At 41.4% G+C, this 27123-nt stretch overlaps 2 protein-coding genes across 5 annotated transcripts in view; one reads left to right on the top strand and one right to left on the bottom strand.

Annotated features, from left to right (window-relative positions):
- Window positions 1-670, bottom strand: part of PIKFYVE (phosphoinositide kinase, FYVE-type zinc finger containing) — a 111225-nt gene extending 110555 nt beyond the window's left edge. For all 3 annotated transcript variants that reach the window (XM_089478074.1, XM_089478072.1, XM_089478073.1), the window contains exon 1: window positions 570-670. The gene's annotated coding sequence lies outside the window, so the exon portion shown is untranslated. The remainder of the gene's footprint in view (window positions 1-569) is intronic.
- A 5423-nt stretch (window positions 671-6093) lies between these two features.
- IDH1 (isocitrate dehydrogenase (NADP(+)) 1) lies at window positions 6094-26994 on the top strand. 2 transcript variants are annotated; one of them, XM_089477658.1, is made up of 10 exons: window positions 6094-6203; window positions 11137-11201; window positions 13497-13624; window positions 16693-16984; window positions 17527-17632; window positions 21402-21579; window positions 22986-23137; window positions 23519-23659; window positions 24778-24940; window positions 26175-26994. In XM_089477658.1, the coding sequence occupies exons 3-10, from the start codon at window positions 13503-13505 to the stop codon at window positions 26266-26268; spliced, it is 1248 nt and encodes a 415-aa protein (XP_089333784.1). In that variant the 5' UTR covers window positions 6094-6203; window positions 11137-11201; window positions 13497-13502; the 3' UTR covers window positions 26269-26994. The 2 variants fall into 2 exon arrangements, with proteins under 2 accessions (XP_089333784.1, XP_089333783.1); XM_089477657.1 differs by lacking the exon at window positions 6094-6203 and adding an exon at window positions 6373-6594.
- Window positions 26995-27123: the final 129 nt, after the last annotated feature.

Genomic DNA, 27123 nt, shown 5'->3' with positions numbered 1-27123 from the left:
TTGTTCTCCTTCTTCTCCCTCCCAAGAGCCAGACCTAGGGCCATGAGTTCAAATCCCACCACCTTCCATTCTAACCCCATTCTGCCATGCAGGAACTCACAATCAAAGCACCCCTCCTTCTTGTTGTTGTTCTCCTTCTTCTCCCTCCCAAGAGCCAGACCTAGGGCCATGAGTTCAAATCCCACCACCTTCCATTCTAACCCCATTCTGCCATGCAGGAACTCACAATCAAAGCACCCCTCCTTCTTGTTGTTGTTCTCCTTCTTCTCCCTCCCAAGAGCCAGACCTAGGGCCATGAGTTCAAATCCCACCACCTTCCATTCTAACCCCATTCTGCCATGCAGGAACTCACAATCAAAGCACCCCTCCTTCTTGTTGTTGGTCTCCTTCTTCTCCCTCCCAAGAGCCAGACCTAGGGCCATGAATTCAAAACACACCACCACCCAGTCCAACCCCATTCAGCCATGCAGGAACTCACAGTCAAAGCACCCCTCCTTGTTATTCTTCTTCTTCTCCTTCTCCTCCTTCTCCCTCCCAGGAGCCAGAGGTGGGCTTTCCCCCCTTCTTACCAGTCCTAGAGGCCCCTCCTTCTCCTTGAAGCCCATGCAGCAGGGAGCCTAGAGAAACCAAGATGCAGCAACAGCAGAAGCACCTGACTCGGCTTGGAGGCGCTTCCTGCTGCCTATGCTCCTGGCTGGGAGGGAGGAGGATGGAAGGAGCCACTGCGCAGCCGCAGCTCCTCCTCAGGAGAGGCAGTCGATGCCGGAGAAACAGAGCCACAGTGGGGAGCTTGTCTCCGCCATTAGCTGTCAGCGCACCCAGGCAGCAACGGACGAGCTCCGAGGGCATCGATCGGACTTAGTCTCTTGTTTCTTTTTTTCAATGGAGGTCCAAGACACACTCTCTGCAGGAATCATTCAGTTTGATTTGTAACTCAGCAATGTCTCCTCTTCTTCATCCTGGAGAGAAGTGACCATTGGGGTCCCACAGAGCTCTGTCCTGGGTTCAACATCTTTATCAATGACTTGGAAGACAGGATTGGAAGCATACTTATCAAATTTGCAGATGACACCAAATTAGGGGGAATAGCTAATACCCCAGAAGACAGGATCAAGATTCAAAATGACCTGAATAGACTAGAAAGCTGGGCCAAAGCTAACAAAATGAAATTCAACACAGAGAAATGTAAGGTACTGCACTTAGGGAGGAAAATGAAATGCACAGATATAGGATGGGGGACACCTGGCTGAATGAAACTACGTGTGAAAGGGATCTAGGAGTCTAAGTAGACCACAAGTTGAACATGAGTCAACAGTGCGATGCGGCAGCTAACAAGGCCAATGCGATTTTAGGCTGCATCAATAGAAGTATAGTATCTAGATCAAGGGAAGTCATAGTGCCACTATATTCTGCTCTGGTCAGGCCCCACCTGGAATATTGTGTCCAGTTCTGGGCACCACAATTGTAAAAGGATGTGGAGAAACTGGAGCGTTTCCAAAGAAGAGCGACTAAAATGGAGAAGGGTCTGGAAACCATGCCCTATGAGGAACGACTTAGGGAGCTGGGGATGTTTAGCCTGGAGAAAAGAAGGTTAAGAGGTGATATGATAGCCCTGTTTAAATACTTGAAGGGATGTCATATTGAGGAGGGAGCAAGCTTGTTTTCTGCTGCTCCAGAGAACAGGACCCGGAGGAATGGATGCAAGCTACAGGAAAAGAGATTCCACCTCAACATTGACCCTGGGCAGTTAAAGCGGTCTCAAATGGCATTATTTCTGTAGTGTGTTTTGGACCTCTGTTTTTAAATTCTTCGGGAAGGGGTTGGTTTTGCCTTCCTCTGAAGCTGTGAGAGTATAACCTGCCTAGGGTCACCCACTGGGTTTTCATTGCTGAGCAGGGTTTTGAGCCAGCATGGTGTAGTAGTTTGAGCAGTGGACTAGACACTAGACTCTGAAGTGGGGTTCAAATCCCCACTTAGCTGTGGAAATTCAGTAGGTGAGCTGGGCAAGTCACACTTTCTCAGCCTCAGAGGAAGGCAAAGGCCAACCCCCTTCAAACAAATCTTGTCAAGAAAACCCCTGGATAAGGTCGCCATAAGTCAGAAACAGCAACCTTTCTTAGAGTCCTAATTTAAAAAAGGACTATTATTATTACTATATCACACTGGCTGTGAGGTTTAGCATTCCAGACAAAGGGGAGGAATACTAATCCATATTAAAATATCCCTGTATACAGAGCCAGCTAGACTTGACTTTTGACATGTGGAATTTTTTAATTTTTTTCCATCTGGGGAAGCAGTTCCATCATGTGATTTTTCCGCCTTGCAGTTTCAAGTACTATAGCCTCACTACAGGTTCAACTTCTCCATGATAAATAGGCCACCAATCCCCTTAAAAAAAAGTGCGTCAGGGATCAGAACTGGAAGTTAATTAAACCATTTCAGAGTTCAGCAGGATAGATAGGTGGATAGATTCAATCAAGGAAGCCACGGGGCTGAGTTTGCAAGACCTAAGCAAAGCTGTTGAAGATAACTTGAAGATCTTTCATTCATAGAGTTATCATAAACCGAAGTCAACTGGACAACATATATCTGGATACGAATATGATTTTTGTAAATCTAATGAGCGACAGCTGGTGGTTCCCCTATTATTGGGAGTGGTGATCCTGTGCCACAATTTGCTGTTAAATGTAAAGGAGTTTATCAGCACCTTGGATAGCTCTTTCAAATTCAGATTAAAGCCCAGAGAACAGCTGCTGCCCCACTGATCTGGAAGCCACTGAATAGGATCACTACCTTATGTTCACAAGGATGCCAGCAACTTTGGACAGTGTGTCTCTAAGCATGAGCAGAATATCTTTCGCAACATTATATAGTACTTTTAAAATATATCTATCGTTCTAAAAGAAGTGACCAATCATACCTGGGAAAGAACAGCATCACTTTTTTCTGTAAAAATATAAAGCATCATTTTGTATAACTTGTGTATGTTAGTTTGTTTAACCATTAATTGGTTTTGAAATTGTACAGCTATCCAGATGTTGTTGGACCTCAACTCCCAGACACTTCAACCAGCATAGCCAATGGTGAATGAGGGATGCTGGGATTTGCAGTCCAGTATCTGGAGAGATACTAGTTGTTCACTCCTGCCGCATCCTGCATAATACCGAAATTGGTTCTTAATAACACTCCCTCCTGCACTGGTAAGAGGACAGGGCAAGTTCCAAGAGGTATCAAGACTGCACAAATGCCAGGGAGCCATAGCTGGCAAAAGGTCCATTAGTCCAATAATTTCCACCTCAGCTCCACAAAAAACACCCAAACAGATTGGGCCTATCATTCCCATTTCTTCTTTTTAGGAACTGGTTTTTAGTTCCAGAACTCCCAGAGAGTTCTTTTGGTACCAAACACTGACACTTGTTATTGCCATAAGATAAACTTTATTGGTGGTAAATGATGTAGACAGTACATAGCAAATGCAGACAGTTCATAGCAAAAAGGCATTTTCAACCCTTTCACTGATAGAATCCAGCATCTACTCACAGTCAAAAGTAGATCTGGGGGCCCCCCAACTAATTCTACCCAGACTGTCCCCTACTGGTAATCAAATTCAGTCCCCATTGTTGGCTAAATGGAGTCCCTGGACTGGGATGCCCTCCCTTTGGGTCAGTGCCAATAGAAGATGCACTTCCAAGGTTATACAGTGCAAGGACAAACAAACAAAATCAAAGTGCAGAAGCACTTTCTCTCCTCCCCCCACAACTATGCAAACTATGCAAGCAGGTTAATAACAGAGGAAAATTCACTTTCCCATTGCTGTCTAAAACAAAGTTACTGTCAACTCTTTCTCCACACTGTATAGCTGTTCACAATTGGTCGTGATGCTAAGGACACCCAAACCCTTGCAGAGGTCCAAGTCACTAGATTAATAGTGCAGGCAAGGTTTGATTAAACAGTGGCTTGCCTAAACCAAGTGAATTTGTGAGTGAGGTAAAAAGTGAAAAAAGCACGACATACCAGCTTTCATTAGTAGGCACCACAGCTAACCTGCTTTCATAGTTCTCATATCTATGGGGGGAGAGAAAAGGCCACATTTGCATTTCACATCCTACGCAATAGCAAACCTGGTGCACAGGGAAATGCAACCAATACCTGTTCTGCTGGTATTGCTTAAATTTGTTTATTTTTCCTATTTTATTTTTATTGAAAACCTTAACACAGATAATCAAGAATGACAGCTTGTGGGTGTATAAAATAAATGACTGACACATAGATCTTACAAGTGTACTGTTAAGATGCCAAAGTCCAGCTGGTCAGGAATATCTTTAAAGGTTGTGCCATAAAGTCTAGTCCAGTGTACTTACATTATCTTTCCAAAACGTCTGTTAAGGTAACGGGGTTGTTCAAAGTCTCTCCTTGTTGTTAAAGTATAGAATATATTGGAACCATTTTTCAACAAACTTGTGCTCACTGGTTTCTCATTATTTACTTTACGTATGATGGCACCTTTACATTATAAATTTTTGCTCAATGCATTCAAGATACACGTGTAAATCTGCATATTCATAAACCTCTGTAAGGATAGGTGAGAAGGCATTTTCTCAAGTGCTATTATTTAAAAGTATTCCAAAGTTGTGAATACTTCTCATTCCAAATGTGACAGTGTATAGAAAACAGAAACACATATCCATAAAAGCACACATTGATCAGTGTGACATCTTTGATCTTCAAATGCCAAAAGCTCAAATACAGTTCTCAGAATTACTTGTGCAATTTTTGACCTGGGCTGTTCCCCAGAGTAGAAGAGCAGACGTCAGTCGCTTGCACAGTGACAGCATGTCCAATTTGGAGCTGAGATGTCAGCATTCAAACACTAATTCTGCCATGTCTAGGTAGGTGGCGCTGGGGCTAAAGATTTGCACATTTCACATTCAGTTCTTTAGGCCATAAAATAATACTGCAAGACTGTTTGAAACGGTGTAATTTATTTTCCACATCTAAACTGATGGTACATGATTATCTTCTTCCTTCTTTATTCAATTTATAATCCACCTTTTTCCCACTACAGGGCCCATGTATATGCACATATACACATGCACATGTGTGTGTGTGTGTATGTGTAATTGTTGTTGTTGTGTGTGCCTTCAAGTTGTTTCCAATTTAAGGTGACCGTAAGACAAACCTATCATGCAGCTTTCTTGGCAAGATTTGTTCAGAGGTTTGCCATTGCCTTCCCTTGAGGCTGAGAGAGTGTGACTACCTCCAAGTGGGTTTCATGGCCGAGTGGGAAATCGAACCCTCGTCTCTAAAGTCATGGTCCAAAACTCAGACCACTATGTCACACTGGCTCTCATAGTATGAGCTTGTGTGGTGTGTATGTATATGTGTCTGTCTGTCATATATATACATACACACACACACACACACACACACACACTGTATACTATATATAGTGAGAGCTTGGGTGGTGTAGTGGTTTGAGCATTGGCCTACCACTCTGAAGACCAGGATTTGAATCCCTGCTCAGCCATGAAAGTTTACTAGATGGCCCTGATCATGTCACACTCTCTCACCCTCAAAGGAAGACAAGAGCAAACCTCTGAACAATAGCTTCGCCTTAGGGTCGCCATACATTAGAAATGACTCAAAGGTACACAACAACAAATATATTTTATCTCAGTGGCCTTCACATGGCCCCTGGGATAACTTCAAATTTTGCCTATGTGATAAGGGCCCTGGGGTTTGCCAGGCACGTCCTCCATTATCCAGGACCTGTCCTCCATTTCAGTCCAGCAGCAGGGATTCCAAAATGTCCTCCATTTTTGAGCATGGCTAAAAGAAGCATACATTTACTTCCATATGAGTGTTTTTTTAGCTTTGATTTGGGAATGCCCTCCACCTGCCTCTTAGAGGCGAGAAGGAAAGCTGTGGTTTGGTTTCCTTGTCTGCTAGGCCTCCCTTCTTTATCCTCCTCCAACTGCCAGGGCTGGGCCTTGGTGGGGAAGCCTCCATTGGAGCAATGGAGGCCTGCCTCCCTTCTCCTCCCCTTCTTTCCCTCCCAATGCCAAGCAGAGGAGAAGGAGGAGCTGCCTGCCTAGGCCTCGCCCTTCCTTTAAGCCTGGTGCAGGCATTGGAAAGCCAAAAGCCAGGCTGAGACTGAGAGAGCCCAGCTGGGAGGCAGAGAGAGACAGAGTCCATCCTTAAAGGTGAGCCAGCCTCCTCTTTAACTCTTTGTCTGGCTCAGGGCTATGGAATCCTGGGAGTTGGGGGCCCAGTGTGGATGTTGCAGCAGCCCTGGTCTTGGGCTCCTCCTCTTCCCCCACTTCTTCTCCTTCTTCAAAGGGGGCACCACCTTCAAGGCTGAGGGAGGCTGGGCAGAGGAGTGCCACAGAGAGAGAAGGAGAGCCCTGCTGTGTGGCACCATAAAGCCTGAGGCTGTTTGGAAGGGGGCTGCTTTTAAGGCTGGGATAAAACCTCCTGCCAGATAGCCAGCCATTGAGGAGATGCCTCGAGGCTTGTCATTTTTCACAGCTGTGTATTACTTGTACAGCAGCCCTCCTGGAAATCCTGGGAGGCAGAAAATGGGAGCCTCTTTTGGTACAGTTTCCTTCTGCTTTCTGTTCACATTCATCCCCCTCCAAGTTCCTTGTGTCTCTTTCTTCTTCTCCTCTCTCTCTCTCTCCAAGGTAGAAAAGCAAAAAATACAGCCCCATTTGGGATAATTTCCTTCTGCTTTCTTATTCACATTTCCCCCCCAAGTTCCTTCTTCCCAAATTCTTTTATCTCCCTCTCTCTCCAAAGTAAGAAAAACAAAAAATACAGCCTTGTTTTGGGTATGATTTCCTCCTGTTTTCTGTTCACATTTTCCTTAAGTTCTTTATATCCCTTTGGTCTCCCTCTCTCCAAGATAGAAAAGCAGAAAATACACTCTCTTTTGGTACTGTTTCCTTCTGCTTTCTGTTCACATTTCTCCCATATTCCTCCTTCATTATATATATGTTTGACTCCCTCTCTCCAAGGTAGAAAGAGAGAAAATGCACTCTCTCTTGGTACTGTTTCCTTCTGCTTTCTGTTCACATTCCTCCTAAATTCCCTCTTCCTGATCTCTCTTTTGTCTCCCATTCAGGGCTGTGAAGGGTGTTCACACCCAGTTTTAAACCAATCTAACCTCTTGTCAATTAATGCAGATTATTACTAACACGATGTGCCACACATTTGGATGCCCAAAGGACGTAAAACGTTGAGTCTTTGAGGTGCCACAGTACTGTGTAATTTTGACCACAACAGATTAATACTACCCCTCTGGAAACCCTTGGCAGTTACAAGCAGAAAGACAGCCCTTCCTTCAGTTCATTCCCTGTGTGGATTTGTGTCTCATTTTGAGGCAGTGTGCGTACATAAAAGCCACTGTGTGGTAAATGTTCAAGACTGGTTAAATCCAAATAAATGAACATGGTATTTTTGGAGTCTATGGGGGAGAAATCCATTCAAATCCAAAAATACTCAGTACTGCTTTTTAATGGGGCTACAGACTCATTAGATGTGAAAGGATAATCTCTATCAAGTGTGAGATTTACACAGCATGAATGCTCAAGATCCAGGATCTTAGGTGTAGGTTAGTGTGTCACTGATCTTCCCCCAATACTATGCATTTGAAAGAATACTATACTGTAGTAGATCTTTCAATTCTGCTTGATCAGGGTGTTGTCCTGTAACGTTTTTATCCTATTTTATTATTATTCTGGCCATTTGCCGTAATAAATGAATTTATCGATCAAGGTGTGACTCACATCTTGTCAGCACATCTAGTTAAAAAAACCTTCTGCCTCGAAGCCACGTATTTGCTTTGTAGTTTCAGTTCACCCTCTTTGTACACTAATCTCTTATCTTGATTCTGCCAATATGTAATCTGTTCCCTGCTCTTTCTGTAAGATTGGAAGAATTTTTGTGTTGGCTTCAGGGAAATCTAGTAGCTCACAAAGTAGTACCTGTGCTTTGTTCACGAACGAATTACATTTGCTTATTCCCTGTTTTGGTGCAGTTTTTCAGCCTATTTTGCTAAAAAGGAATGCTGTTTTGCTATCTCTTTGGCGTTCTACGTTTTTTATTTGTAATAATAGCACAACATAGATGGAAATGTTTAATGCCTGCTGTGACTGAGCGATTTGGGAACCATCCTCTCTGCCTTCGTTCTTTGCAATGCTTCATTCTGGGTTTGTCTCTAGAGTAAGCAAACTGAATTCTAAATGTAAATCTAATCAAATCGGCCACATGACACACTGTAAGACTTTTTAAAAGACTTTTAAAAAGAGCAGATCTTTGAACAGATTTTTGAAACGAAGGCCATTACCTTCCACATATTTGCCTTTCACAATCAGTGTGAAATCTATGTAGAGTTCCATTCATGTTTTTTAAAACTGAGAATAGGGGAAAGGTGAAGAGAAATCTGTTGGAAGGCCAGCAGGGGAAAATGCTTTAGTAGAGATGTTTAAACTAAACATTTGCTCTTGGAAAGAATGGCAGAAAACTCTTGAGGAAGTGAAAATGCCACAGAAGGAAAAATGGCCAGTTACCAAAAAGTAAAAAAGCCCTACCCATTTGTTCTGGTGCAAATTGCCCTAGCTGAATAACATTAACCATTCTTTTCATCTGTTCAGAACATACTTCATTTTCAAAACTAGCCTGTTGCTCAGCATTTTTGTGACGGGAAATACGACTTAAAAATCTAAGAGCAGGCCAATCTTTGTTCTCCAAACCTACATATACATATTCTGCAGAAAATTCTGTCTCATCCGGACAAGCCTAGCATCTTTTAATCATAAATAATTTTTCTTCTGTCTTGCTTCCTCAAATCTTGTTTTAGGAATGTATTTCAGAGTATTTGATATTTCAGTGTTCTGTATTTCGTGTCTGGGAGTGGTTCCTCCCTTGACAGGTGGCCTACACCTTAAAATCAACTGTCTGTGTATGACCTGCTCCAACTAGTACTAACTCCTGCTCCAACTAGTACCTAGTAATGTTTTAATGAGAGAGAGAGAGAGAGAGAGGACAAGGTTTTTGGCAATGGTGCCCTACATCATTTTCACTGGTGCCACTTTTAGACACTAGGCTCAACCTTCTTTGTTTAAACTTTTTCTGTTTAAATTCATACTATATAGCACTGTTATTGCACTATTAAACAGCCACGGTTACTCTATTTCAAAAATTTCCCTTATAGAAGGCTTTGTCTGGACAGTACTCCTGGTGCCACTTTTAGGCACTTGGCTAAATCTTATTCTGTTTAAACAAGGGCCATTCATACTACAGAAGTATAGTGCTGTTACTCCACTTTGAGACTGTCAGTCCTAGGATTCCTAGGACAGAGCAATGCCAATTAAAGTGGAATAATAGCACTATAACTGCGTAGTATGAATAGGCCTCAGAATTTAAACATCTTCTCCATTTTAGAATCTGAACATCAGCTGGGTGGGTTTTGCCACTGTATAGCTGTTTTTATGCATGTACTGTGTTTATTTTGTTTTTACCTTTGCTCAAGTCTATGAAAGTTCATGCTGCCAGCTTCTTTCTTTCAGGTAGTCTCAAAGTTGCTACAAGATCCCTTGGCATACTGGTTTTCCAGACTAACACAGCTATATCTTTGGAAATCCTCTTGTTAGTAAATGGCAATACTGGGCCTCCCCATGGGAAAACTTCTCAATGCAACTTAGAGTGCCTAGTAGCAGGGATTGAGGAGAACATATTCTCCCTTTTGTGTGTGTATGTGGATGTGAGTGGTGCTATATAAAACTTAATGTGGCCACTAAGAATTAAGTCCATTCCATCCTGTTTACATGTGTCTATATAGCCTACCTGTGGTTCTCTTTTCTGGCCCAAGCTAGAGTATGATTTTAGAAAACCAGAATCTAGGAACTGGCTTTTACGGATAGCAATACCTGCTTGGGAATTATCGTCCTATGAATGGGGCTGATGGGAGTTGTAGTATCATATTTATAGAAGAATATGATTTTGGAAACTTGTCTTAAATAGTTTGGGCCAATTCACACTGTAGTTTTCCTCACTGTGTGAACAAATGTGGACTGTTCTCAGCCACGAATGGCGCTTCAGTCATGAAGAGAAGGGAAAGCTTGAACTGGTATGTATGTAGATTTAATTGGCATGAGTTCTGCAGTTGTGGCAGCACCTTACGCAGCAGTGATCGGTTGCTTTGAGTTAGCTCTGCCTGCACTTGTCTATAATCTAAACTGCATTTTGCTACTTACTTTTTTGATTCAGTCCTATATTGGTGTAGCTTTACACATTAATGCAAAAAAAAAGTGGTTTAAACAACAGGAGCAACAACAAAGCAATTTAAACACACACAAAACCCCCAAACAAACAGTTTAGGGGGGGGTGCTTTAAAGAAATTGTTTCCCCCCCCCAACCCTGATAGGTGCAGTTGTAGAAAAATAAACCCAGTTGCACAAACAAGAATGCTTGGCTGTATGGCACAAAAATGGTTTCTAAAACTTAGAGGAGTGAGGCTAAACAAGAATAATGTTTGAGTTTTGCATCAGATGTTAAAAATTTAGTATGGGAAACTGTATTTCTTCTGAAGGAAAAAAAAATGCCAAGTCATTGCTCTTTGTTGACCGTCAGTAGCAACAGATACCTGCAGGGATTATAAGTAAGCCATGAAATCTTTTATAGCAGTACCTTTGTTGAAAGGGATCAAGGTGCAAGTAGGAACCATAACTCCTTATCCCCTGGACTTGAATGGCTTGTTCAGAGTGAAGAGTCTTGCTTTCAAAAACTCCCTTTTAGCACCCAAAACAGTACAGGAAAGTAGAGTAATATCTGTGCTGGCTGTACATTTTGTGTTGTGATACCTCAAAGTTGCTTTATTTGGTCAGTTTGTGTTACTTTTGGAAGCCTGCTTAATTCAGAGAAGTTTCATTGTCTGAATGGGCAATATTTGAGCTCCCATGTCAAACACTACCACTTCTATAATCTAGAAAATGCACTTTGGACCTTTGGCGAATGTGGGCATTTAGTGCTGTACCCAATATCTTGCTTTTGCATAAGCACTTGAAAACTATTGGACACTACGTGTAAGATCCAAAATCTTACCTCTGCTAACAGAAGGGCCCTTTCTATCTGTAGGTATCTCCAGTTACGGGAAGGGTGAACAAACTGGTCTTCTAGGCTTTGGAGGGACACAAAAGCAGGTAAGCACACCTCCATCATGCCTGGGCCTCAGTGGATTATGAGAGACTCTCCCTCCAGATTCCAGTTGCTATTGATCTGGCTTTTGAGGGAAAAGAAGAGCAACTGGCATCTTGATAAAATTAATCCCCACCCCTACTGCCATTCTCTTTTCCCTGTGTATCCTGTCTTATTTAGATTAAAAGCCTGACAGTAACTATTTAACCCTCAAATTAACTATTTGAAGATGCCAGCCACAAATGCTGGCGAAACGTCAGAAAGAAACTCTGCTAGAACATAGCCACATAGCCCGAAAAACCCACAAAAAACTAACTATTTGAAAGCTTCTCTGGAAGCCTTTTTGTCTGAAGTCTGGAATATAAATACTTTAAAATAAAATTTAGTGGTCCCTCCACATTCACTTGGTTAGGGGTGAAGGACCCCCATGAATGTGGATAAACTGCAAATAAAAAAACACTATTCCTTTTACCTGATACAACACCTCTCTAAGAATCTCCAGGTCCTCCAGTGCAACTTTATGGTCAACATCTGCCAGAGGTTGGTTGCAAATGCCTAGGGAAGTGTTTTCTCTAGGAACCTAGGTTCTCCAACACAACTCTATGGTCAACTTCTGGCAAAGTTGCGCTGGAGGACCTAGAGTTTCCTAGAGAAAACCTATTCATCTAGGCCACAAATAATCACATCTGCAAAAGTCAAGGCTGCAAATCTGGAGGGCCAACTGTAATAGACTTTCATCGGACCTATCCAGCATAGTCAATGATAAGGAATGCTTAAAGTTGTAGTCCAACAATCATACTTTGCCAATCCCCAGCAACAGAGGAAAGTAATTGCAGAATGGAGGGGCAGCAATCTTTGCCACAGAGCCACTTCCCTGCTCCCCAAATCTGCTCTGAATGGTTGGTGGAAACTCCAGAAGAAGGGAGGAGGAGGAACATCCTTGTAGGATAGGTGGGAAATTACTAAACTGCACCCCCATCCTTTCCATTAGTGGGACTGTTTGGGCAGAACTCCTTCAGAGAATGCCCCTGCCCCAGGAAAAGAAGATTGATCCTGCATAAACAAAGAAGTGGTGATAATATTTGATACCATTGCTTTAAAGAAAGTATGCAGGAACCTATTCACTGAGAGAAGCAAAGCCTTAGTAGCTCCTGGAAACACCAAATGAGCTCAGGAAATAAAACCTGCACTGGCACCTACCTTCAATCAAAAATAGCAGGGACGTCCCTTCCCATTTGCCAGTAGCTGGGAAGGGAAGATGCCCCAGAGTCTGTGTGGTGGGGGATGTTGAATCTCTATCAAACCATGTGTCAAATCTCAGCAGGCTACACTAGGTCCACAGGCTGAGGTCCACTTTCTGTGTTATAGCCTACTCACTGTACAGATTTGTGTGGCTAGAAGCCACATGGAAATGGCAGCCTTGGACCACATTCATACCTCATTTATGCAGATACCCTGTACAACTCCAACAGTGTTTGAAACATCCATTGTATATTGTGTGGCATTGCTAGGATCGCATAGATAGTAACTATGTAATGAAGCCACACAAGTGAACTTCTGGTTCATAATTAGCTCTACACTTTTCCATGCTCACAGAAACTCTAAAAAATCTCCAATATTTTATTTAGAATGAAGTTCACAGAACCAGTACAAAGCTTACATTAGTACCAGTTCATAGGTTGGTTTGGTCTTACCTTGAGGACCAATTTGAGATTTCCTGGTTAAAGAAGGGAAAAACTTAAAGAAACAGAGCTGCTGGAGAAGGGCTGATTCAGAAAAAGAGCAGTCTTTCCTGTTGAATGTGACTGTTACCTGCTAGAGATTCTATTTTTACTAGGAATATAATGAAGATTCACAAATTTTCTTATCCTTGAAAAGGGAGGGTATTTAGATGTGTTGATCTATCCCAAATAAATTGTCAGTCACCGATTTCAGCACTTTTTGCATAAAATTCACAAAGGGTTTCTTGCATAGAATGTGGTATTTATACATAGGATAGTGTTTTTCATAATAACATTTTATTCACAAAAAGCACTTCATGACACTTCATGATAATTTCATGTCAGAAATTATCCAAAAGAGTAGGAAAGCTCGCATAATCTCTTCCAGCAAGGAAAAATATTTATTTATTATTTGATTGATTGATTGATTGATCGATCATTTGTGAGCTCTGGAATGCAAGAATGAAATAAACCAAGGTTTGCATTTGTAATTTTTACCTCTTAAGATATTACCATAATCTGTTTTGCTTAGTATATTGTTTGTTTGGATTCTCTTTTTTTCCCTTCTCTCTCTGTTAGGCCACAATGTCTAAAAAAATCCATGGCGGTTCTGTGGTTGAGATGCAGGGGGATGAAATGACGCGTGTAATATGGGAACTGATTAAGGAAAAGCTGATCTTTCCCTATGTGGATCTGGATCTCCACAGGTACCTGCAAGCCTTAAGAAATCTTCTATATTGTTGGAAAAGGGCAATTTATTACATGTGGTGGTCCATCATTACTCTTTGTGTGTGAGAGAGTATTGCTTAACCTTTTTGTTTTTCTTTTTCACACAAAACTTTTCTGTGTAAATTACACTCCATGTCAGCAAAAACTGTGTACTTCCTCCCTGTCAGGAATTAATTGTGCTTCTATAGCAATTATTACACAATCAATATACTATTATAATATATTACATATGTAATAATTGTGTTGTAAAACCAAATTCTGTAAGTGTTTCATGACTGTGTCTTCAAGCTTTTTGCAGATTCTCTTGCCTTTATCCATTTTGCTTCCCAGAATCTAAATCGGCCTTCCTTAACCTCCACATGTGTTGGATGATAACTTCCATCATCTCCAGAGAAGAGAGCTGTTGGCACTGTTGCCTGGCCATGATGGGTGTTGTGGTCTAACATTTCAGTAGAGCATCAAAGTGGAGAAGGCTTGTTCACAAAATTAAATTGTACATTTCTTACCTTGTGAACTTTTATAACTGGCCAGTATGAAGCTCTTTGGAAGAGAAAAAGTCCTGTGCTCATGGTGATGAAGCCTTGTCTTTTAAAAGCCAAGGCTTCAGGTAAACTTAAAATGGTTACAAGTCATGACTTAGGCAGTTATTCTTTGCAATGCCCAAGGCCTACCCAGCTGGGATCCCTTCTGATATAGCTGCAAGGCTGCTGCCATTTGTTTTCAGCTATTTCCAATTGGCTCTGAGGTTAACTAGGAAAAGTGAGTTGCCATTTTTTTCCTAGAAGGGCTCCTGTCCCTTTCCAAAAAGTCTGTGATTGGCAGCACTAGAACTAATATAACACTATGGGTGCATCTGCACTGTAGAAGTAATGCAGTTTGACATTAGCTTAAGTGCTATAGCTCCATCCTATGGAATCCTTGGATTTGTACTTTTACAAGGTCTTTTAGTCATCTCTACCAAAAAGTGTTGGTGCCTCACCAAACTACAAACCCCAGGATTCTGTAGGATGGAGCCCTGGCAGTTAAAGTGGTGTCCAACTGCCTTCTTTCTACAGTATAGATGCACCCTGTGTTAGGGAAGAACTTCACCTCTCAATGCTATAGTCTCTCATGTAAGTTTTTAATAACGCAGGGATTCTGTCACCAGGGCCAGAATTGTTGGGGGGAGGGCAGTGTGAATAGCAATGCTGCAAACAGGTTAACATCTCGTTTTGAGCTACTTAGGCCTAGTGCTCTACTCCAGTCCCAGCCTTTTGACTCTGGACTCAGCGTAGTCCAAAGTAGCAATGCTCGATGCAAATGTTACAGCTACCCAGAATACATTTTTCCCTTCTATTGCTGTTCCTTCCATGATGTAATCTTCTAGTAAAGATGCACCTCACTTGACTCCATTCTCAGAGCTTGGAAACATTACTTTTTTGGACTACATTGCCAAAAATACCATAGCTGATGGCTGGAAGATTTTGGGAGCTGTAGGCTAAAAGAGCATTATTCAAGCTTTGTCCCTTCCCCCTCCATTTTGTCCAGGCACTAGAGATGATGTCAGGACCCTTGCTATTCCCAAGGCCATTGACAGAGTACCCTTGAGCAAAATCTGTTAAGTGCGTCAGTTGCAAATGAAACACTGGAATCTTTGACCTTTCCTCCACATGTGCTTGTACTTTGGTTTTTATTCTGAATACTCAGCCACCTGCCTAACAAGATATGCCACTCTGCTCCTGCTGACGCTGCCAAAACAATCAGCACCTGATAGCATAGCTAGGCAATCCCACACATGTGGTGAACTTGGAAGCATGTTAATCCTTAAAAGGATGTCAAAATTTTTGGCGGGATACATACCGCCATATAGTACGTCTTCTATACGTACTAGGGTTAGGAAGGGGCGGTGCTTCCGCACCCCCCTAACCCTAGTACGTATAGAATACGTACAAGATGGCGGCGCCCCTTCCACATGGGCGCCGCCATCTTTACGTACTGGACGCATAGCATCCAGACGTGTCGCGGCGCCTGTGACGTCGCGAGTCCGCGCCAGGCGCCTAGCGACGTCATAAAGGCACCGCAAGAAGAAGCTCCATTTTGGAGCTTCTTTATTGCTCCGCGCGGGAGCCGCGCGGTTTGACTGCTGCGGCTCCCTCGCGGAGCAAATGGCACCGGCAGGAGACCGCCGCAAAGCGGCGGTCTGTATCCCGCCTCTGTCTTAGAAACAAGGTGGGATCATGCATTGCCCACTTGTATGTGTGATGTAGTGATTTCAGCACTGGACTAAGAATTTGGAGATCAGGGTTCAGTTCCCCACTTGGCTATGGAAACTCTCTGGCTAACCTTGGGTGAGTCATACTCTTTTAGCCTCAGGGGTAGGCAAAGGCAAATCCTCTGAACAAATCTTGCCATAAAAACTTCATGATATGCCTTAGGGTCACCATAAGTCAGAAACAACCTGTAGGCACATAACAGCAATTGGTTTCTAGGCCCTAAATGTGTATCAGGTCTCTGAAAAACTAGGAGTAGCTCTGGATAGGATACATTAATATTAGTGTACCAAAGATTTTTCAACACCTCCATCAGTTGACAAATGCATAGAAAATTAATGATGCAGGCTCTGAAGGACTAGATTAACTTCTGGAATTCTACATATGCTGTATATGCAGTGGTCCTTCAAAATTTCTTACTGTCCCCCCCCCCCCTGCATTTATAAACACTCAGTTCTTAGTTCAGTAGTTCTATATGTAGGCAATGATACCAATATTATGCTGTCATTTGGTAGCTGTTAATTAAGCCATTAGGAGGTTATTTTAGTTGTCTGACAATTTTTTTCCAATTTTCTTAAATCTTTTTAATCCTGAGTATCTAGGATTTCAACTCCCAAAAGCCCCAGCCAGAATGAACATGGGTTTCTGGTTATGAAGTCCAAAATATCTGGAAGGCCAGAGGTAGAGAACTGTGGATCTAGGGCACAGTACAGTTTTTTCTTGGAATGCTTTTCTAGGGCACAGTACAATTTTTCTTGTATTTTACAAGTGATCATATTTTGGGGACTTCCTTACAGCTATGATTTGGGCATAGAGAATCGTGATGCAACTAATGATAAGGTGACTGTGGAAGCTGCAGAAGCGATAAAAAAGTACAATGTAGGAATCAAGTGTGCCACAATCACCCCTGATGAGAAAAGGGTAGAAGAATTCAAGCTGAAGCAGATGTGGAAATCTCCTAATGGAACGATCCGAAACATTCTAGGGGGCACCGTCTTCAGAGAAGCCATAATCTGTAAAAATATTCCCCGTCTAGTATCAGGGTGGGTAAAACCCATCATCATTGGCCGTCATGCTTATGGAGACCAGGTGGGTATCTCTTGCAGCTTTTTCTACTTTTGTGGTTTGAGGTAATATAAGCTTTATTTGAGTAAGGATGTAGTATACAATGTGAAATAATACAAAAGATAGAGAGCAGAATGCAATTACAATTTATGACTGGTTGTCATAAAACTCATCTGTTACAGGCTTTTAGTAGGTTTGAATAGTGTTGTGCTGCAATTTTTGTTAATGATTAAAATAGACTGAACCATGACAGAATCTGTGCAAACTACTACTGTGGTTCTTGGCCTCAGTGCAGAGAGCATTTCAGTGCTTTCCCCAACTTTTTCTTCCCTCTAAAGGCAGAATAATGGAAATTTGATCCCATACATTTATGGCAGTGGGGTCTTGTACTGTTTTAATTGTTGTACTATTTTAATGATGTACAAGGCTTTGATTGTCTTAACAAAAAGCGGGATATAAATAAAAGTTTTATTATTTGTTATTATAGTAGATTAAACACAAAGGGATGCCTGCTGTCTGCATGTTGTTCATCGCTCACCATTTTGTTTGCTGTTTTTCTCTTGCAGTACAGAGCCACAGATTTTGTTGTTCCTGGCCCTGGAAAGGTAGAGATGATCTACACACCAAAGGATGGAGGCAAACCTGTAACCTATTTAGTCCATAACTTTGAAAGTAGGTATTTTGAAGTAACCACAGCATTAATTATAAAGATATTTGAAAGTGGAGAATCCAAAAACCATGTAAGAGAGAAAAATGAATAAAATAGGATACTTTTATTCTTCAGACACTGCATTTTGGAACATAAGAATCTAATAATTAAATCACTAGCCTTAAACAAGAGAAACAATGGGGAACCTCCAAAGCAAATCTTGTCCCCTGTTCCCCATGAGGTATCACTTGCTCTTCCCACTCCCAAAGAGGTTGACATGGAGATGAGACTGCCAAGTAGTTGCATAGCAAATGACTTGCTGGCTATCAATTTTATCAGATGGCCACAGTCTTTTCCTCTTTCTGACCTTCCAGCAAAACTGTTTGCAGAGTACACAAAGTAATGTTCCTGTTTCGTATGTCTTGTTCTGGCAACTGTCACAATTTCTCCCAGTATCCCCAGCCCTGTGCTTCTCTGCCAGAGGCAAAGGTGCAGCCTGAGAATTCTGATTACCTAATGTTGCTTTCTTGTTGTGCAAATACTTGTGAAATTTTCTGTGATTTCAAAACTGACCTCAGCAGTTGTGAAACCTGCTTAGATTTACATCTATCAATGTCTTACTTGAGCACATCTGAGAATATAATACAGTTTGGGGTAATTTACTACTGGTGGATTGATCCCACTAACATTGGAGTTTTGTAAGGTGTGTTTCCTAAAGAGGGAGGAATGCCATGCTCTTCATTTTTTGAACTTACCAGAACCTCTTAGATATAATGCTGGAGGAAACTTGACTAAATATGGAAAGTGTTACAGCTCTTTCCGTTTTTTAATATTCAGTCCTGTTTATATGCTACAATTGACCCTCCAAGAATGGGGACATTATATCTCTAAGGAAGGGGCCAAGAAAGACTAAAAAGAGTCAGCCCCCACCCCATGTGCCAGCCTTTGCCACACTTTATAGAACTTTGTTGCTGCCACCACTGCCATTTGTATCTTGCCAGGAATTCCAGATCCATTTGGGTGCCACAACCACTGTTCAATATCTTTCTCTTTTGTTTTGAAATGAAACCAGAGCCACACTTCAAAAAAAAGAAAATTAGCATCATGACCTATCTAACCAAAGCTTCCATGACTGCTGGCTTCTATGTAGTCTAGTGAGCAGCTAGAACACCAGATGAGGCAGCTGCTGCCTGTAGGCAGAGGCTGGGCTATGTGAGGAAAGGCTTTACTACTTTCACTTCTCTGTCTTGGGAAACATTGTAGAGATCAGGAACTGCTGAGATCTGGTGAAGCCTTGTGATCTGTGAGGCACTTTCTCTGTAGTGCCACCCAGCTAGGACAAGCAGTGGTTGCCAGTGGCACAAGACATAGGAGAAGCAGGGCAAAGTTACTTTTTTGAAGAACACATCCCAATACTTAGTGCACAATTTCTCTCATTGCAGTCAATCATTACTGATTCCCCCCCCTCCCAATTCATTACCATTTTGCTTCTTCTCTGGAATTCATCTAAAAAAGTAATGTGGTTTTATAGGAAGGGTTAAAACTCAAAGCCTCCCCTTGACCCTCAACTCATAGCTATTATTTGTTACTCAGAATATAAATTGAATGAAATTGATCAGTTTTTGTAGTACTTCAGCAAGGGAACAATGGTAAATCCTTGTAATAATAATAATAATAATAATTGTCACAGTAATACCATTACTTGTAATGTGTAACTTTCAAGCTGTGGCCAAGGAGGAGAGGGCAGCAAATGCCTTGCAGTGACCAGACCATAAATAAACTACTATCTCTCAGTTTGTCACTGTTTGTAAATCTCCTTGCAGAGCTGTCTTATGGATTCCTTAGGTATGTAAAATACTTGGACCTCTCCAGATACTTTGGCACTGCCTAAAGTAGTGGCTATCTGGTGACTGGTTTATTTGTTTTGAAGACATTTGAGAGGGTGAAGCTCAATCACTACACAAAGTTACCAGCTTTCTTACTGCTCTGAATTAGGGCAATCTTGTGGAAGAGAGTTGCTAGGAGACTGTGTTTGTGCCAAGTAACAGAATTGATGTTGCAGCCTACTGAATAAACAAGAGGCTTCATTCATCTAAGCGGTGAATTAGATACCTTTAACCCTTGACTGCATCTGAATATTTGCAGTGTTTTCCCCTTTAGCCCAAAGTATATGGTAGTGTTATTTATATGGACATGTGATGAATGCTATATTAAATTATACATGTACAGTACTGTGCATCAGGCATTGTAACAAAAATAAGAAATTGGTGGCTGCACCACAATCCTTAGTGTTATTACTGTAGTCACTCTCAATAGCATTATGGCTATGAATGAACAGTTGTAGGCTGTGTGCCAGCTTGCAATTGTGACAACTAGAGCCTGGTGCTTGGCTGGCATCTCTTCAAGCATCATGAGGATTTTTTTGTTTTGTTTGTTGGTTTGCTGAATTCCCAGCCACTGTAACTTAGTGGTTTGGATTTCATCAGATGTATTATGTTTCTTAAGTGTAGGAAATCTCAAAATAATCTTGACAGTATTTCTGTAACATCAGCTAATATTATTCCAGTATCTCTATTTAGGGTGCAAGAAATGTTTATTGAAATAGCAGTGAGCAATTACTGGTGGCTGAGGAGGTATATTTACTCCCTACAAAACTTTGGAGGGTTGCAGCCCCAACACCATGTCCCCTACCCTTGAAATATTATTTAAAAAATTACTTTCCCTTGCAAAAACAAACAAAAACACACACACACAACCCACCTCACATATATATCCTATGTTGCAGAGCAATTTGGCCATGTTTATAGGGCTCCCTGAGCTGATTTAGGCTCAGGGGATGCCTAAAGTTTTCATTTTAATAATATTAGAATGATATTTAACCAGGAACGACACCAGAAATCAATTTAGGAGATGTGGTAAATCATTTTTAGCCAAGTCATTTTAGCTGGGAACATTTGAGTCTTCAAAAGCAGGCTTTCTAGGCATATTTCCTCACTCCTCCTCTGAAAGTGCACAGAGTTTCCATGGCTGACCTGAGAACTGAAGGGAGACTATCATGAAGGGACGACTATCAGTCATCCTCCCCCATTGATAGGCTTTCTCTGAAGGTGGCATTTCAAAAGTGACAACTGTAGGGGTTTTCATAGAATCATAGAGTTGGAAGAGACCACAAGGGCCATCCAGTCCAATCCCCTGCCATGCAGGAACTTTGTTATTTACTTTTGTTCTTTTACTATACAAGAGTCGTGATCAAACCATACCTTAAACCCCTGTATGTTGCAAGGTTCAAAGATGGACGAGATGATTGCCACAAGACTCTGAAAATACCCATTAAGCTTACTTTTTTTGCATGACCAAGTCAAATGTGAGGCCCTTTCACACTACACAAGTTATAGCACTCTGATCCTACTTTAACTATGGCTCCATCGTATGGAATCGTGGGACTGGTAGTTTAGGGAGGGTCCCTTGGAAACCTCAGCCAGAGATTCCTCCTCTGGTCCCTCTGACCCAACTAAAACTCAGGAGGATGCCACAGGAGGCAACTGTGGCAGCTACAATGCGATACAATAGTGCAGTAATATTGCAGTGTGAACAGACTTGTGGTTGCCTCTCATTCAGAGTGCTATCTATATTTGCATGATGAAAAAAGCTGTCTGTGATGGCTGATACAGCCTGGTTGTATGAGCACATATACAACAGGGTGTTGTAAGAGAGTTCTAAATGACTCTGCTGTTTTATTATTACACCTGATTCCTATTTCCTTTGCTCTTCCTCTCTTTCTGTGATATTTAGGCGGTGGAGGTGTGGCTTTAGGAATGTACAACCTTGACCAGTCCATCAGGGACTTTGCGCATAGTTCTTTCCAGATGGCATTGTCTAAAGCCTGGCCTCTTTACATGAGCACCAAAAACACCATTTTGAAGAAATACGATGGCCGTTTTAAGGACATCTTTCAGGAGATCTATGAGAAGTAATAATATTTTGTTACGTGATATATTTTCATCTTACAGGTATATCTCTGTTCAAAGAACTGAATCATTTCCTATAAGCCACAATAGGGCATCTGGAGTTGTTTTTGTTTTCTGAGTCTCAAACATTTTTCTTAGGGTTTTTTTTTTTTTTAAGCCAGTGGAAACTGAAATTTTATTGGAACTTGTGGTTTTGGGAAAGAGCTGCCTTTCAGATTTAAAATTTAGATGTTACATAAATTGTACAAAAACCGTAAAATGTAGGGAGAAATGGCTGCTCCAACTTTTCTCATGCTTTTTACTTCCATTCTAACCCCTCTTCCCCCAAGAGACTGTCCCTCACCACTGTAACTGCCACTATTGCACTGTGAACTGGAAGAAAACATTTGGCCTAAACTCTTCTCTGTGCCCTAGCCAAAGTTTAGAAAGTTATTTTTGCAAATACATTTGTTACAGTTGTAGTTGAATCCCAAAATAGTTATAATTTTAGAATGTGCTTACTTTCATGCTTTTGGGGGAAAAAGCTGACATTGTTTGTTTGCCTAATTGTAGTTTAAAAAAATCTGGGTTCTACAAGTAGCTGGACTGTGGCACAGAATGTACTTTCTTTCCGTCTGCTTCAATATCACGTAGTTACCCGCAACAGAGTGCAAACAATTACCACAAACCAGCACTTGAGCTGTGATGTTCCTCCTCTACTGTTCAATAAGGCCATAATGGAAGAGTGGGAGAGGGACATGCCTGATAACTGGTGCAACCATTATTTGATGACTGGAAAATTGATGGTGGGTCTGCAGCCCTTTCTCAATTAAAACTTTAATGGGTGGAACATAAACTGTATGCACAGATGAACTGTGATGACAGTCAGGCAACACATATAATCTCCCTTATCCAGAATTTCAAAATCCGAAATATTCCAAAACCCAAAACTTTTTTCATGGATGGCAGACAGTGACATCTTGTTTTTTGACGGTTCCATGTACACAAACTTCGTTTCATTCACAAAAGTATTTAAAAATTCTGTGTATAAAACTACATTCAGGTTATGTGTATAAGGTCTATATGAAACAAAGAATTTTGTGTTTAGACTTGGGTCCTATCTCATTATAGTCAAATACAGATATTCAAAAATCCAAAACACTTTTGGTGCAAGCATTTTGGAGAAAGGTTCAACCTGTATAAGGAACAACCTTGAACATGTTAGCCAAATGCAAACAGAAAATATTGCATAAAAACACAGTATACATATGTGTGGGAGTTATTTAAGATATGTTACCATTCTCTGTGGTAACACATCCTACCACTTTCTCTTTTGGCAAGATTTAAGTTATTTTCCTGTCTTCTAAATAGTTGCATATACTTCATCTCTAATTGCCACCCCTAACATTCTATGTTCTGTGCTCTTCAGGGAGTACAAGTCACAGTTTGAAGCAAAAAAGATTTGGTATGAACATCGGCTGATTGATGACATGGTGGCTCAAGCCCTAAAATCCGAGGGAGGCTTTATTTGGGCCTGCAAGAACTACGATGGTGATGTGCAGTCTGACTCAGTTGCACAAGGTATGCCCCACTCCTAGACTGATACACTCTCCAGAAGTATGTTGCAGTACTTTAGATGGGTAGGTGACTATGAACAGAGTAACTTGATTATTTTAAGTGCATCAGGAGAACCTGGGTAGCTCATAACAGGGCTTGTTTTTGGCAGACTGTGTGCTATCTTTGATAAACAGTGAAGGCCCACCCCCAGCTCAAAATCATGTTATATAGAAGGGCTGTTTCTCCAAATCAGTTGACATCTTGAGAACATTCTAGCGTATAGGCAGTCAGTTTGACTTGTCTGACTTCTGCATATGAAAGTTGTTGGGAAAATGTTGTATGTGTGTTTTTATACTACCCAGGTTTCCAACAACATCATTGCTCGCTTCTCTTTCTCATGTCCAGGTTATGGCTCCTTGGGGATGATGACCAGTGTCCTGATCTGCCCAGATGGCAAAACAGTTGAAGCTGAAGCTGCTCATGGAACAGTGACTCGTCATTATCGCATGTACCAGAAAGGACAAGAAACCTCTACTAACCCCATTGGTAAGCTGCTTTAACTTCCTCAGTTCTATCTAAATGAGATGTGAAACATATTTAAATGTCATGACATGCTCCAAAGGGAACATGGGTCGTATTCATTTAAGTTCTGTGATAATACCATTAAGCCCTAATTCCCTAGGAACATCTGACTGCAAAATAATTCTGTGGCTTGTAGCATAGATTGCACAGCATTGGTGGTTCATGCAATACACATATACAGCAAATGTTCTTGCAAAAGGAAGAAAAAATTGCAGCCAGAAAAGTTCCTGCTTCCAGCCTTTGAAAACCTAAATTCATTTCATCATTGTATTGCCTAAAATATGAAATAGTGTTCATTCTACACAATTCATAGCAAGGAACGTCTATATACAGTGGGCCCTCAAAATCCATTGTGGTTTTGTTCTGGAACTTTCTGCAGATACCAAAAACTGCAGATGCTCAAGCCAGTATTTAACATTCAAAATTACCTTGGGTAACAACGCCCAGGCACTAGAAAAGCATCCGTCCTACAGTTTCCAGCCTTCCCATCACAAAGCCTCTGCCAGAACTTCAAGTTCCTTGCCACCTCAGGAAGGGGCAGCAGAAGGAGTGGGGCAAGGAGATGTATTGGTGGGAAATGGGTCTAAAATCTATCAAAGGCTTCCTTATGTGAAGGTGGGAAATGGAACGAGGCAGGGGTTTAAATATTGGCAGCAGCTTTGTGGTGTGAAAGTGGGAAAGAGAATGAGGAAGAGATTTAAGTTCTGACTGTGGTGAGATTGACTTCCTTGGGGGAGGGAGGCATCTGCTTGCCTGGGTTTTGCCTCAGCCTCCGCTAGTGCCCTGGGGCTGCTTCTTAGCCTGGCCATCACAGGTTAAAAAGAATTACGTAAATGTGTCTTCCTTTCAATCTGTAGTTGCTCAAATCCACAGATATCAAACCTGTGGATACCAAGGCCCACTGTAAAACAGCTAGGTCTTGTGTGTCAGGAAAGAGGCTGAGTGGAGAGTTTGATTCATGGTAAAAAACCCAAAATAGATTGTGAGGTACTCTTTGGGGGAAAGTAATCCATCTGAGCATTATCAGTTTTTCTCTCTACCCCTCCCTCTCCCCATCCCTACTTTTGCTCTGCCATTCCCAGCATCCATTTATGCCTGGACTAGAGGTCTAGCTCATAGAGCAAAGTTGGATAAAAATACAGAGCTCAAGAACTTTGCCACTGCCTTGGAGGATGTCTGTGTAGAGACCATTGAAGCTGGCTTTATGACTAAAGACCTGTCTGCTTGCATCAAAGGGTTACCAAAGTAAGTATGAAGAGGTTGAGGGATGCATGAAAACACTAAACATTATGCATATGCTAAATCATTAAAATATTTGTTTAAATATATACACACCCCATCCCAAACATTATGAAAGCCAGGTGGAAAAATAAAGCTACACCAAGGGAATGTGTTTTTAAAACCAATTCAGTTAGCATGTAAAAACAGTGCACTTACAAAATCTAAATTGCATTTAAGGCCCAAGATCCAATATGGTACTTCTGTACCCATTTTTTTTGTATCATAGACCTGTGAAAAAGGACTTTCTTCTCTTCCCACTCCCATGGTACCAAAAATCTGTTCCAGAGTGCTCCCCCTTCAGAAACGGGTGTTATTACAATCTTGCTAAAGTTCAGGCCAGAAGAGATAGGCCAGAAAAGCCAGCTTCCTGGAGACTTGGGGGCATGGCATTTTGATGCCACATGCCCCCAAGATGCCCAGCCAATCAGATAGAGGTGGCTTCGAACTGCTCTGGGGGCATGGCGTTTTGATGCAGCACACCCCCGGAGCTCACAGATGTCACCTGGGGGTTGTGCCGGAGCCATCTAAGGTGACCCTTTGCTGGCCCAAATAGGATTTAGGCTGGCAGTGGAGGGCAGCTTCGGGACCACAGTGCTTGCCGTGGTCCTGAGGTATCTTCAGTGGGGGCAGCTCCTTCATGGCGGTCTGTTTTGGCCCTTTGTTTTGCAATACAGATAAGTGCCAAAATTTTAGAAGTTCTCAGAATCAAAAATGGAAATAAAAGTTACTGCAAAAATTGCATTGCTTTAAGTCAGCTTTGAGTCTTAACTGTCTATCCTTCTGCTGCAGATTGTGAAAGGGTTAGGTCTGTTTCATATGATGAAGTAGCAGCATATGACCAACATAAATGAAGATAGATTGAAGTAGCTTTTCATTTCCAAAAATACAAAAGCAATAGATTGCACTATTCATGTTTTTATTAAGAAAAAAAATCTCAAATTTGTATTAGATCAAAGCAGTGAATTAAGATTCCTGATCTCACACAAACTATTTTCCACATCAAAAAAATTAGACTGAATGAATCAGTTTGCTATGCCAAAAAAGTGTGTGTAATAAAGGTTAATTCTTTTCCACACCAATTTCCTGACTTCTACCCTACCATCATCATCTGATAAAACAGCCAGTTTTTTGGAATAGTTTGAAACAGTGCATTTTCATTACACTTATACACTTGTTCTGCTTCTCTTTTCTATGTCAGTGTGAAGCGCTCAGACTACCTGAACACATTTGAGTTCATGGATAAACTTGCGGAGAACCTGAAGGCAAAGCTGTCTTCCCAGCCAAGACTTTAAGAGCCACCCTCAACAATTGCCGTGGAAAGATTTGTCTGCCAAATGAATTATTTACATTGTGCTGTAGCACAGCACTTCAAAATATCTGAAGAATCCAATCTAAATTAGAAATATGTTTCAATTCTCTCATTACCAAGTTTATGGGCATTTTTTTTTTAGTGAATAAGTTCAGTGGCTGCCTCTATAAATTATGCCCCCATCACTAGCCAGCCAACCCCCCGCCCGCCCGCCCCTTATGATAAGGAAAGAAAATCTGTTTTAGACAATAAAGTGGGTTTTGGTTTCTAACTGGGTATAAGCTTCGCACTCAACTGTATAAGCAGTCCAGAAGTCTGACAAGCCACTTCATGAGTTAAGAGCGAAACCACAGTATGCCTGGCTAGGTGTAAGAGGATTTTACTTACCAATGGGGGGAGATAAATTTTTAGTTTTCATTGGAAGCACTGCTATAGTGCACAATGGCACTATATATCCGTCCTTATATCTAGTTGCTAGTCTGAAGTGCAGGAATGAATGTAACTTCTGAAGTGCAGACACCTGAAGAGCAGGGATGATAGCTAGGTGCATTTTGAAAAGGTACAATTCCTCAAAATGTCTTTCATCAACTGTTTAAACATCCTTTTATTTTGTTACTTCGGTATTGAATGCTGTTTGGTATTAAATACTATTTTAAGGAGGTTTTTTTTAAGGAGGGGATGTTTCACCTAAATAAATCATTAATATCCATGGCTGTGTATTATATTTGTGAATGGTTGGGAGACACTCTTGTAAGTTATTCTGCATATACTTACGTATACATCTAGAAATTTTAGTCAAAACCTTGACCCCAAAAACGTGAGTCATCATATCCATGGG

This window comes from Sceloporus occidentalis, unplaced genomic scaffold (assembly GCF_023333645.1).
Source record: "Sceloporus occidentalis isolate IW3139 unplaced genomic scaffold, rSceOcc1.0.p SCAF_12, whole genome shotgun sequence".
Lineage (NCBI taxonomy): Eukaryota > Metazoa > Chordata > Lepidosauria > Squamata > Phrynosomatidae > Sceloporus > Sceloporus occidentalis.
The sequence above is the reverse complement of the archived record's forward strand: the minus strand, read 5'-3'. Positions and strand labels throughout refer to the sequence as shown.